This window comes from Corvus cornix, chromosome 14 (assembly GCF_000738735.6).
Source record: "Corvus cornix cornix isolate S_Up_H32 chromosome 14, ASM73873v5, whole genome shotgun sequence".
Taxonomy (NCBI): domain Eukaryota; kingdom Metazoa; phylum Chordata; class Aves; order Passeriformes; family Corvidae; genus Corvus; species Corvus cornix.
Genome location: NC_046344.1, coordinates 6,775,602 through 6,787,786, shown reverse-complemented (window position 1 = coordinate 6,787,786; position 12,185 = coordinate 6,775,602). Strand labels below are relative to the sequence as shown.

General features: G+C 60.5%; 1 protein-coding gene across 1 annotated transcript; it reads right to left on the bottom strand.

The window, feature by feature from the left end:
* Positions 1-64: 64 nt before the first annotated feature.
* On the bottom strand, positions 65-9,431 carry RAI1 (retinoic acid induced 1). Its single transcript, XM_039559983.1, is given in 9 exon segments — positions 65-1,776; positions 2,151-2,200; positions 2,507-2,600; positions 3,793-4,139; positions 4,142-5,072; positions 5,074-5,110; positions 5,112-5,158; positions 5,160-8,500; positions 8,503-9,431. Coding segments are annotated over 9 exon segments (5,748 nt in total). The 5' UTR covers positions 9,389-9,431; the 3' UTR covers positions 65-1,761.
* Positions 9,432-12,185: the final 2,754 nt, after the last annotated feature.

The following is a 12,185-nucleotide window of genomic DNA, read 5'->3' as shown; positions in this document are numbered from 1 at the left end:
ACAGCCCAGGGGGGACCCCAGCAGCCCCCCAAGGATAAAGAGAGGCCACGAGCAGGGCGCCACGTACTTCCAAAACAATCGTTGTATCTTTATTGACGCTCTGAATGCAATGACCTGTTTTTTTACTCTTAAGGAAAATAAACATCTTTTAGAAACAGCTTGTTACACACAATCTTCAGTGTGAAGCAATATACTAATAAGAACACTAGTCTTAACATTTACAGTCTTCATATATATTATATATATGTATATGTATACATATATATACACTATATAATGAGGCAATATATAATACACACGGTTTACCATTTTACAGTCATATGTACAAGATGTCACTAAAAATAGCCAGATTTCAGGCAACGCTGCCAAGGACACAGGGATTTTTTTTTTTCTTCTTCTTTAAATTAATTATTTTTATTATTATTTCTCCCTTTTTTTTTTTTTTTTTGTTTTTCTCACCTCCTCTTTTGTGTTTTTCACTCCTGTGTCCGAGGCAGCTGCTGAAATAACAGACATTGTGTGGTCAGCAAACCTTGGGGTGGGTGGGATGGAGGGGACACAAGAGGTGGTGGGGACATGGGGCGCTGGCTCTACGGGGGACACGGATGGGACCAGCAGTGTGCCCCCCTTTGCAGGATGCTGCACAGGTGGGCGGCAGCCAGTGGCCATTTTTAGGATGAGATTTGGGGTTGGTTCACCCTGGGTTGGTTGCCACCTGTGTCAGGGTGTGGGTGACAAAAATATGGGCTGTGGAGCCTGGGGACATGGGCAGGGGTTACTGAAGTGTTGGGCAGCCCCCCAGCTCCACTGAGGTGGCCAGGAAGCAAAAGCCGAGGGAGCTGAGCAAACCCAGGGCAGTGAGGGGTGAGCCAGGCCCATGTGGAAGGAGGAAGCAAATGCCTCCTCCTCCTCCTCCTCCAATTCAGCATGGAGAATTGTGGAGTTCAGCAGAAGCACAGGACGAGCCACAGAATGGGTGCTGGTGAAGCCAAGCAGAGGCAGGAGGGTGGGTTTTGGGGGGTCCTGGACAGCAGGACAAGGTGTCCCCAGCCCAGCAGTGCCAGCGCCACATGGAGTGGGAGGGTGGTGGTGCAATGAGTCAGGGTTTGGGGTATGGGAGTGGGGCTGGGGCAGCTCAGTGGGTGCCCACCAGCCTGGCCAAGCAACCTTAGCCCCCCCAGCACCCTGGGTGTGGATGGGGGCAAACAGGAGATGGAAGAACAAAACAGAAAAAGCAGAGTGACGTTTCAAACAGCAGGCCGTTGTTTGCCTTTTTTTTTTTTTTCTCATTTTTCTCTTTTTTCTCCTTTTTTTTTGGTCTTTTTTTGGTCTTTTTTTTTTTATCCTTTTCTCCGCTGAACTATATACAGACACCATGAGGTTTGCTGAAGGCAACATCTCAGATCAGATCAGTGTGATATTGAGAGCCGGGACCCACGGAGGGTCCGGCGGCCCCAGAGTAAGACAACATCGCCGGGACCCCCCCTTGTACACGGACACCCCCCCGCCCCCCTGTGCAGCCATCGCGGGTGGGGGATCCCGATCCGTCCCCCGCGTATCCAGACCGGGTTTTGCCGGGACCCGGCGGGAAGGAAAGCCCGGCGCTGGCTCCGCCCCCCCGGAGCGGGCCCGGGGGGTCCCGGGGGTCCCGGGGCGCTCACGGGCAGCGGCGGGTCCCCGGTACGGCCCGGCCCCGCTCCGCTCCAGGCGCTGCCTCCTCTGCCGGTCCCTCGCTGGCGGCGGGGCGGGTGCCCGCGGGCGCTACACCGGCTGCCTCTGCGGGGAGAACGGAGGTGTCAGCCCGGGGATCCCGCTGGAGGCGGGGGGAGGTGGCCCTGTGTTGTCCCCATCGGCCCCCGCCCCACCAATACCGGGCATCCACCCGGGACACAGCGCTTTGAGAAGGAGTTCAACCATCATTCACCACCTCATCTGTGCTGAGGGAAGGGGATAAGACCCTTCAGACCCATCTGGGGAGTCCCAGTCATGCATGCAGTCACTGGCCCCCCTGATACCCCCATGGATGTGATGCCCACACTGAGCTGAGCATCCAGTATGGGTGTCCCCAGGAATCTGGGGTCTGAAGGCAGGTCCTCATGCCACAGGGAGCTGCAGAGCATTGCAGGGTGCACAGGGGGCTCTGGGCTTACCTTATGTTTGGGACATCTCAGAGAGAAGCTCTCCTCGGTTAATAAGCAACCTGTGAGGAGGGGACAAGGATGTGTCAGGGGACATCCTGCGCTGCAAAGCAGCTGTCCCTGAGTAGGGGGAATGCAGTGTCCCCCTGGTCCATGGCCACCAAGCAGCCACAGCGTTTGTGTGAAGGGCTCAGGTGAGGCCAGACAAGCTTGTGACACCTGCCAGTGCTGCCAGCACAGTGGGCATCACCATCCTGGCAAGCCAGTGAGCCACGAGCCCACCCCTCACCTTGGAGCAACAGGCCCCATGTTCAGCTGGCTCAGAGAGTGCCCAGGACCCCGTGCCCCATCCCCGTGGCCGAGCTCACCTGTGTCGACGGCACATGCGTAGTGGTAGGTGTGGGGACACCCCTTCTGGCAGCAGCCCACGGTGGCTCCTGCTTGCTGGCAGCTTGAGCACTTCTGTACACGGACCCGGGAATTCGGAGCAGGGAAGGAGAGATGTGGAGAGACAGAGAGACCCCGTCAGAGCCCAGTGCAGAAGAGAACCACAACAGCCCCAGCAGCAAGGGCAACGCGGGTGTCCCCGATTCTCTCCAGCCCCTCCTTGCCTCTCCCAGGCAACATGCTTCCTCCCGTGCCAGCACACTGTGAATAACACCGTTCCTGTCACTTGGCTGTCTGCAGCCACGCACGAGCTTTCTACCTGCCATACCACTCTCCTGGATAACACTGAGACCACAGCTGTGCTCCATGGGGAAGGAGGTGAAGGGACATGACCTGGGTTGTGCCCAGCCTGCCCCATCCCCAGCGGGTGAGGGTGGGATGGGAGTACCTGGCTCTGTGGTGAGGGCAGCAGCTTCCACACAGCCATGAAATGAGCACACAGGCTTAGGAATACAGCCAGCCCTCAAACCTGGCACTGGGGGACTTGCTGGAAACCTCCTGCCCAGCCTCTGATGGGAGGCTGTCCCCTCCCTCTCCCTAGTACTAAAAATCCACGTCACAGAATCCCAGAATGGTGTGGAAGGGACCCTAAAAAAGCTCATCTCATTCTACCCCCCTCCCGCAGGCAGGGACACTTTCCATTAGACCAGGTTGCTCCAAGCCCCATCCAGCCTTGAACACCTCCAGGAATGGGGCAGCCACAACTTCTTGTCCCCTTCAGCAACCTCCCTATCTTGCTCACACAATGCGGCCTTGCTTCAATTACTGCGGGAGAGGAGCAGGGCAGCGTCATCCCCTCCCTCCAGCTTCCCTTCCCCTGCTGCCCATCACGGTGGCATCAGGCCGCATTGTGCCCATTTTCATCTCCCACCCTGCAGCATCTGTCCTGCTCTGAGCCACCCTGTGCAACACAGGACTGGGCCAGGGGATGTGATAATCCCAGGGGGGCCCAGTTGCCTTCCTAAAACATAATACCGTAGGTATTTTTGTGCCTAAAAAGGAGAGTTCAGGTGCTATCAGCAACGCAGCAGCACAAATCTCATAGGGACCCAGCGGGGCTCACGGTGCTGAGCACCCGCCCTGCTTTCCCAGGGCAAAACTCCTAATTTTCATCCCGACCAGAGGTGCAGACACAGGAATGCTTGAAGGAGGCCAGCGGGAGATGCCGCCTCGGGATGCGGCCCCGGGCGTGCGGCCGAGCTCTTACCAGGTCTGCAGCCGCCTTGACAGCCTCCTGCAGCCCATAGAGCTTCCCCGCCACCAGGAAAACCCCAGCGGTCCATACGGCACAGGCCTCGTGCAGCCAGTGCTCCTGCGTGTCGCCCGCCGGCTCCTGCGGCGGGGACTCGGCCTTGTGACATTCGTGCCGCCGGGGCTTTTCGGCCGCCTCCTCGCCCTCTGTCCTCTCGTCACAGCAGTAGCAGCTCTGCAGCGACGGAAACATGCCCCGCGGGCTGGAGCGCAGCGCGCTCTGCTTGGCCGCCTCGGCGGCCCCCTCCGGCCGCGCCGCCTTCCCGCCGCCGCCGCCGCAGCCGCCCTCAGTCCCGCGGGGCGCCGCTCGGCTGCGGCGGGCACGGTGGAGTCCTCGCCAGGCCCCTCCGCCCGCGCCTTCTCCTTCAGCCGGGATTTCTTCTTGGGCAGGCAGTCCTCGGGGTAGTAGGGCCCGCAGAGGTCCCCCAGGTCCTTGTAGTTGGCGGGGTTGCGGCAGAGGCAGCAGACCAGGCACGCGGCGCTCAGCGCCTTCGACACCACCGGCCCCATGTGCATGGTGGAGGAGGCGGGCAGAGCCGCCCGCGGCCGCGGCGCCGGCCCGGCCGGTCCCCGCTGCAGCCGCGCCTCGTCGCCGGGCGAGTTCACGACGGTGCAGGTGGTGGTGAACTCTCCGCGCCGCTCCACGCGGACGTACGGAGCGAAGGGCGGGGCCCGGCTGTCCGCCCGCAGCCGCTTGCAGGAGATGTATTTCAGCCGGATCTCGGGCTCGGCGGGGTGCAGCAGCGGGGCCTGCTGGGGCTGCCGCCGCCGCTTCCCGCGGCTCTTGCACCGCGCCGGCACCGCCTTGGCCTTGCCGTGGCCCAGACGCTTCCGCTGCCGCTTGGAGTAGCCGTTTGTAGTTGGAGTGGTTGGCCCGCGCTTCGGGCCCCGCGCCGACCCGGCGGCAGAACGTCCCTCAGCAGGGCCGTCGCTGCTCCCCGCCTCCTTCTCCTCAGTCTTTGGTTTCTTCTCTCGAGGCGCCTCCTCCGCACCGCCCGGGCCGGCCACACGCTCCCGGGGCAGCGGTGGTGGCAGTGCAGGGTTCAGGGGCGCCTTGGCCATGCCCAGCGCTGCCGCTTTGCCCTTGCGGTTCCTCTTCTTGGGCAGGAGCCCCAGGTTCTTGGCCACCACGTTGGGGCTGGACTGGGTCCCCGGCGTTGACCCACAGGCCTCCCCCTGGCAGCCATCATGGGACAGCTTCTTCCCACCACCCGGCTTCCCCTTTGGTGCTCGGCCCATTGGGGTTCCGGCAGAGCGGCTCAGCCACCGGCATGTGGGCATCTTCTGTGCTGCGCCAGCTTGGGCAGCCGCGCGTCGCCCACGTGCCACAGCCACCCACTGATGCTTCACCTACCGCTCCCGTTCCACCCCAGCTGGGCTCAGGGAGGAGCCATAGGCAGCCACTGTGGCTGCCACTGCTGTGGCTGCTGGTTTGCAGGTGAACTTCTTCAGGTTGGGAGAGGTGATCTTCTGGACGATGGCCTCCAGCTTGAGGCCGCGGCCCTTGCGGGGAGGCAACACTTTGGTCTTAGTGGCCTCCTGGAAAGCTGCCCGGGAGGTGATCTTGATGCAGACATCAGGGGCCTCCTTTGGCAGGGGGGGCTTCGGGATGGCTTCACCAGAGCTCTTGGGAGGCAGCTTGGCTTTCACCTTCTTGGCCACCGGCATCTTCTTGAAGAGGCTGGGGGGACCCTCTGGCTTCTCCTCCTTCACACCACCGCTGTTGCTCCGCAGGACCAGGTTCCTCTTTTTGGTGGGGATTGGGGAGATGAAGGTGGACTTCCTCTTCAGTGAGTGCAGGGGCCGCTCTGACATCTTGCCCCCCATGCCCGGCCCCGCTTTGGGCAGTTTCATCCGGGCACCCACCTTGCCCTCCTTGTGGGGGCTGCCCGGTGCTGGCAGCTTGAAGGCAGGTGGGAGGTGGTTGTTGGATATGAGCTTTTTGGGTGCCTTGCAGTTCTTCAGCCGGACATCACCTGCCCGCTTGCCCCTCTGCCGCTTGGTGTAGAAAACCTCCTGTGTCTTTGTCCGGGAGCGCAGGATCATCGACCGCTGGTCCCTCTCCCCAGCTTCCACCGCGTCCCCCTCCAGTGGTGTCGGCCCTGCCACCTCCTCTGCCGCCACCAAGCCAGGCACCAGGAGTGCAGCATCACTGGTGTTTTGGACAACCCTGGGGGCCGGCCGGCTGTTGCGTTTCCTGGTTTTGAAAGCCACCCGCTGCTTCACGCCGCAGCCAGGCTTCTTCCCCAGCTTCTCCTGGTGTGCGGGGGCTTTCAGTCCCTCCAGTGGGGCGGGGGCGCGGGGCTCGGCCAGGGCGGTGAAGGAGCGGGTGCACATGCGTGCTGGCAGGCCCTCAGCTGGAAACCGGGGCGTTTGGCTCTGGGCGCTCTTGCTCGGTACCTCCGTCTGTCCGTCTGGCCCCAGGCAGGTGCCGGCCACACTGCTGGCTGCTGGCAGCTCATCGAATGGATTCAGCATGGTGCTGCCAGGGCCATCCCCCTCTGGCAGCCGGCAGTGGACCCTCTTGTTGCGGAGGCTCTTGCCCCGTGAGACAGGCTCCATCTTCCCCAGCACATTTTCAGGTGTGAGTTGCTGCTTCACCATGACCGATGAGGCAGATTCAGCATCAGCTGCCTCCAGGTGAGACGTCTCCCCTCCGCCATTCTCCTCCTCAGGCTGGATGTGGGGCAGGGAGGATTTGAACCAGCTCTTCACCTTGGTCTCCGTGCCCACAGCAGGGCCCAGCAGGATGACGGACTGGCCAGAGAGGCGTGGAGTGGGAGCTGAGCTCTCCTTCTCCACTGTGCTGACAGTCTCCTCAGCAGACACAGGCACCTCGCTGGAGGACAGCACGGCCGGCATCTCTGGGGGCTTGGGTGGTGAGGCATCGTATGTCACTGACTTCTGCTCTGAGCCAGCCAGCTCACAAAGAGAGGAGTACTCCTCTGCCTCCAGGTCTGACTCTTTCAGATCCGGTGAGGAGATGATGGGGATCTCACTGAAGTCCCCGGCTGAGCAGCAGTGCCGGGTGTCCTGCAGCCACCTCTCGCTGTCTGCCTTTGTTGCTTCATCGTAGGTCAGTGTCTCCTCCTCCTCCTCCATCACCTGCTGGCCAAAGTCCTGGACTGGCTCGCTCTTGGCTGGTTGCTCTCCATCACACAGGTCCAAGCCGCAGGCGTTTTTTTTCTCCTTGCAGGAGCTCACCAGTTTGCTGGGGAACAAGCCCTTGGGGAGGTCGGTGGCCTGGAGGTCCTTCCACCGCAGGCAGGCCTCGCCCAGGCTCTCCTCCGGCCACTCAAAATGCTCCATGGCATTCTCAGACGCCACCGAGTTGGCAGTGGTGTTTGAGTAGCAGCTGTAGCCAGTGGCTCCCGCACTTGACGTCGCTGCCGGGATGCTGGGCTTGGAGTTGAAGGCCAGTGGGGCCGTGTCCTTCAGCACATCCTTGGTTTCAGTGGCTGTGAACTCCACCTGGGGACCCTCATACACCTCCTCACTAAAGTCCTTCCCCGTGCTGGCCCCTGAAGCTTTGTCCAACTTGAGGGGCTCAGTGAGCGTGCTGGAGTCACCCTGGCTGGGCCAGGCACCCTTCACCATGGAGTCCAGGCTGGGCCGGTGATTCTCCAGCTGGAAGGGGGACTTAGTGGCCTCCTTGCTCAGCATGGGCAAGTTGGCCCAGGCTTTGTCCGCCTTCTCGCTGATGGCATCCTGCAGGACAATGATCTCAGAAGCCAGCTCCTCCTGGGACAGGGCGCTGAGGAGCAGTCGGGGGCAGTCCCGTTCATTGGTCACATACTTGGTGAAGGTCTCCAGGGGCAGCGTGGCATGGATACTCTGGAATGAGTCATCTGATTTGGTGGACATGTCATCTGGGGAGGTCACAGAGCAGGTGGACACTGACTCAGGCTTTGCTTTGGAGTTGCTGTTGACGCGGGCAGGACTGCGGTTCTGGTTGCAGTACAGGAAACTTCTCTCCAGCTGGTCCTCTGACCCACTGAGATAGTCAGTGTCCTGTGTCTCAGCGTGGACAGACTGGGGGGTGCTCAGTGGGTCGGACAGGGGGGTCCCCACCTGCTCTGCCGAGTAGGTGCTGCTCTCAGGACTGCAGTGCTGCCCTTTGAGCTGCTCGGGGGTCCTTGCTGGGGTCTTGATGCCCTTTTTCTGGGGCACAGCTGCTTTGGAGAGCAGCAGCTGCTGGACAGTGTTGGAGATGTTCTCCACCTGGGAGGTGAGTGCTGTAAGGCTCTGCAGGCTCAGGTCTGACAGCAGGTTTTCGGGCAGCTTCTCCTTTTGCAAGTTTTTGCAGTTCCCAGACTGAGTGTCGGGGCTCGTCCCATCGGTGGGAGAAGGGTTCAGCAGCGGCATGAAATGGCTGTGGTCAGCAATGCCAGCTGGGAAGGCACCAGCACTCAGCGGCTGCTGGCTGTATTGGAAGTTCTCCAGGTTGGGCATCAGTGGGGAGGGAGTGGAACTGTAGGACGGGGACCTGCCGACGGAGCGAGCCGGCGAGTGGCTGGCGCTGGGGCTGAAGGTCTGGTAGTACTGCTCCGGCGTCCGCACAGGCGGCGCATCGCCCGGGCAGTAGGTCTGGCCTGGCTGGTTGTAATGTTGGTACTTGGCCAGGTTTTGGTAGTGGAGGGTCTCTGAGGCATGATGCCGCCCTGCATGGGCTGTGGGGGCTGCGGGGGCTGTGGTGGCTGCGGGGGCTGTGGCGGTGGTGGCTGCGGGGGCTGCGGCGGTGGCTGCGGGGGCTGCTCATAGCCGATGCGGTTGGGCTGGTAGCCGTGCAGGTTGGGCACGCGAGGGCCAGGGGCCAGGCTGGCAGCGCTGCCCAGGGGCCGCTCGAGTGGCGGCTGCCCCGAGGGCGCCGTGCAGCTCTTGTAGGAGTGTGCCGGCTGGCTGCCCCCCGGCACCGAGGAGTAGGTGGAGGAGGCAGGGAAGGACTGGGAGTGCTGCCCGAAGTGAGGGCTCTGTGAGAAGGGCATGGGTGAGGAGACATCGTTGGGCAGTTTCTGCCGCTGCAGCTTGGGGTAGGGGAGTGCGGGCGGCTGCTGCTGCTGCTGCTGCTGCTGCGGCTGCTGCTGGAAGTGAGTCCGGAAGGGCAGCGAGGTGGCTGCTGGCTCATGGTATGGCCGCCCACCCGCCAGTGCCGCCGTCTTCTTCATCAGGTTGTCCTCATACTTGGCCACGCCGCCGGGCAGCGCCTGTGGCTGGCCACCCCACGCCTGCAGGCTCTCGTCCCCAGAATACCGGGCCGGATAAGGGCTGTTCTCCTGCACGGTGTAATTGGAAAAGGCCGGCCTGCCCTGCAGCTGCTGCCCCGCTAATTGCTTGTTTCCCCGGTGGTATTTCTCCACGGCGCTGTTCTCATAGCCCGCATATGGCAGCTGCTGCTGACTGTAGTACTCCTTCGCCACCAGCCTCTGCCGCTCACAGTTCGGCCCTGCCTGACTTTGATGCCTGTAATTCTCCAGGCGTGATGTATCTTGTGAAGTCGGCTGGTAGCTCTGCTGGTTGCCATGGAAACCACACCTTTCTCGAAAGGACTGCATGGCGCGGGCTTGTTATCTGCGAAGAGAGAGAGGCGAGAATTCAAATGAAGCGTCGCCACCGTGGTGGGCCGGGGACCGAGAAGGCCAGCGTCACCTGCACCATGGGGGCATCATCGCCTCACCTCACCTCAACTGCTGGGCATCGCCCCACAGCCGCCCTGGAATACAGCATGTGATGCTGCATCACCTCACATTGCCCTACATTGTCTGGCATCACCCCATAGTGCATTGAATTGCCTGCATGGCCTTGCATTGCTCTCCAACACCTCACCTTGTGTTTCACCTCCTTGCATCATGTTGCCTTGCATTACATTGCCCTGCATTTCATCTCCTTGCATCTTGTTGCCTTGCATCACCCTGAATTGCATCGCCCTGATTTGCCCTGCATTGTATCGCCTCACGCTACCCTTGCTTCACGTTGCCTTGCATTTCATCACCCTGGTTTGCATCGCCCTGCATCACATTGCTGTGCATCATCCTGCATCACATCACTTTCCATTTCAACTCCCTGCATTGTGTTGCCTTGCATTGCATCGCCCTGAATTGCATTGCCCTGCATCGCATCCTCCTGCCTCACCTCACATCACCCTGCACCACATCACCTTGCATTTCATCGCCCTGCATCGTGCTGCCCTGCATTGCATCGGCTTGCATGGCTCTGCATCTCATTGCCCTGCATGGCATCCCATCCCATTGCCCTGCATCCCCTCCCTGTGCACTGCACCGCCCTGGATGGCAGCAGCTGGCTCCACGTCACCTTGCATCGCTCTGCATCGTGCCATGTCACCCTGCATCACATTGCCTGGCACTGCATCCCCACCTTGCAGCGTCCTGCACTCCCCTCTATCCCACCTCCTTGCATGGCAGCACGGTGCCCACGGGCAGGAGGGTGCTGGGATCTGGTTGCCCCCTCCCTGCCTGCAGTGGGCCCAGACACCCTCCTGCCCCTGCTGCTGGAGCTGCCCACCCCTCCCTGCCTGCTCCACCTGGTGCAGTGACCCCCACACCGTGTCGGGGTCCTCCAGCCCTGCTTTGTGTTTCACACATCCACCAGCCCTCACATCTGCAAATCACTCCCGCCCTTCTCACACGCCTCCCCAGGGATGCCGGGATCCTGCGAGCGCCTCTGCACACCCCTCTTATCGCCATTCTTTTTAATTATTGGGCTAATTACTGGAAGCAGCAGCACAGAGGGCCAGAACCACAGGCTCTGCTGCAAAAAAAGTCATTTCAACTTGCTGGCTCTGCCCGTCTCTGCCGGCTGCTGCCTCCTGCAGCCCCCCTGGCCCCAGCGATCCCTCTGCCCCGGTGCGATGCCATCTGGAAGCTGTCTGCTCCCGCCAGCAGCCGTCATTACTGAGTGCCTCACCACCGTCGTCATTAAAGCTCCCCATTTCCTCACCCCGCTTGCTCTGGGAGCAGAGACACACCTGGGTCACTGGTTTGATCTCTTTAGGCAGTCAAGTGGCTTGTGGGGGCTAATGAAGGGCTTGGTGGGAGGGGGATGCATCCTGCCTGTCCCCAGCACCGGTGGGTTGAAGGTACTGGGGTGGACACAAGCCTGTTTTGAACGTGAATTGAGATTTGGCAGCCTGGGTTAGGGCAGCCCCAAGGGTCTGTAGCTGTCCAGGGACATCCCCAGTGCTGCTCCCTTAGCAGTGACGCAGCCGTGACACCAGTGCTGTCCCCTCAGCCTCCATCAAGGCAATGAGTGTAACAAGAGGGGAGGGGTGGGGTGCTGGTGGTGTCTGTGCCGAGCCCACCCCAGCTCCTGGCACGTTTTCCTGTGGTGCCAGGCAGCCTTGAGCCAGGACACGGATTCACTTGTGTCCCCACATGTCCCTGCACCACTGTCATGCCACCACCACAACATGCCAAACGCTGCATGGCTCCAGACAGTCCCTTTGCTGGAGGTTCTGCCACAGCCACATAAACCACACTGCTGGTTTGACGAGTCCCAGCTCGGTCCCTTTTCCTTGCAGCACCCACTAGTAACACCTCAGCACCTTTTAGGGGTCTACAAACACACACACACACACGGGGCTTTATTTAGTTCTATTTCCATAAACACCAGCTGCTCAGGGATGCACCGATCACACAGTGTCCTCGGGCACCACCAGAGCCAGGCTCAGTGCCACCCACACTAGCCCAGCACCCCATCTTTCCCTGTTCCCCATCCCCTTTTGGGATGTTTTCGATGTCACTGCCACATATTGCAGCTGCATCTTGCAGGCTCTGCAGGCAAGTGGATGCAGATACAGCCTAAATTCCAGGGAAAAGATGGGTCAAAAACATCTGGAAAGCTGGCACAAAAGCCGCCTACCACAGCATGTCGTCCTGTGCCAGCCCTGTGCCAGTGCTGCTGGAACAAAGGCAGGAAAATCAAAGCCAGGCTGTGGGGCAGCCCTGGGCAGTGGTAGGAGAATTAATGGGAGCAAAGGGCCCCTCATGCTGTGTGGGAGTGGGTTTGAAAAATGAAATAGGCTTGAGAAGACCCTGGGCTGAAGCTTTAGGGGGAGCTTTTCTCCCCTTTCTCCTTTATTATTAATTATCATGATTAATTAATTATTGTTATTAATTAATTATTGTTAATTTTACAAACAGCTGGGACAATGTCAGGATGAGCAAAAGCGCACAGTGCGAGGGGACGGATCAGTCATTGGCACACAGAGGTGGGGATGCACAGAGGGAACATGTTCCAGCTGAAATCCCATGAGCCAGAGCCGTGGTCCCATGTCCCTGTGGGCCACCTGGGCACCAGGTTGTCCCTGGCAGGGGACACACTCATCACCAGCAG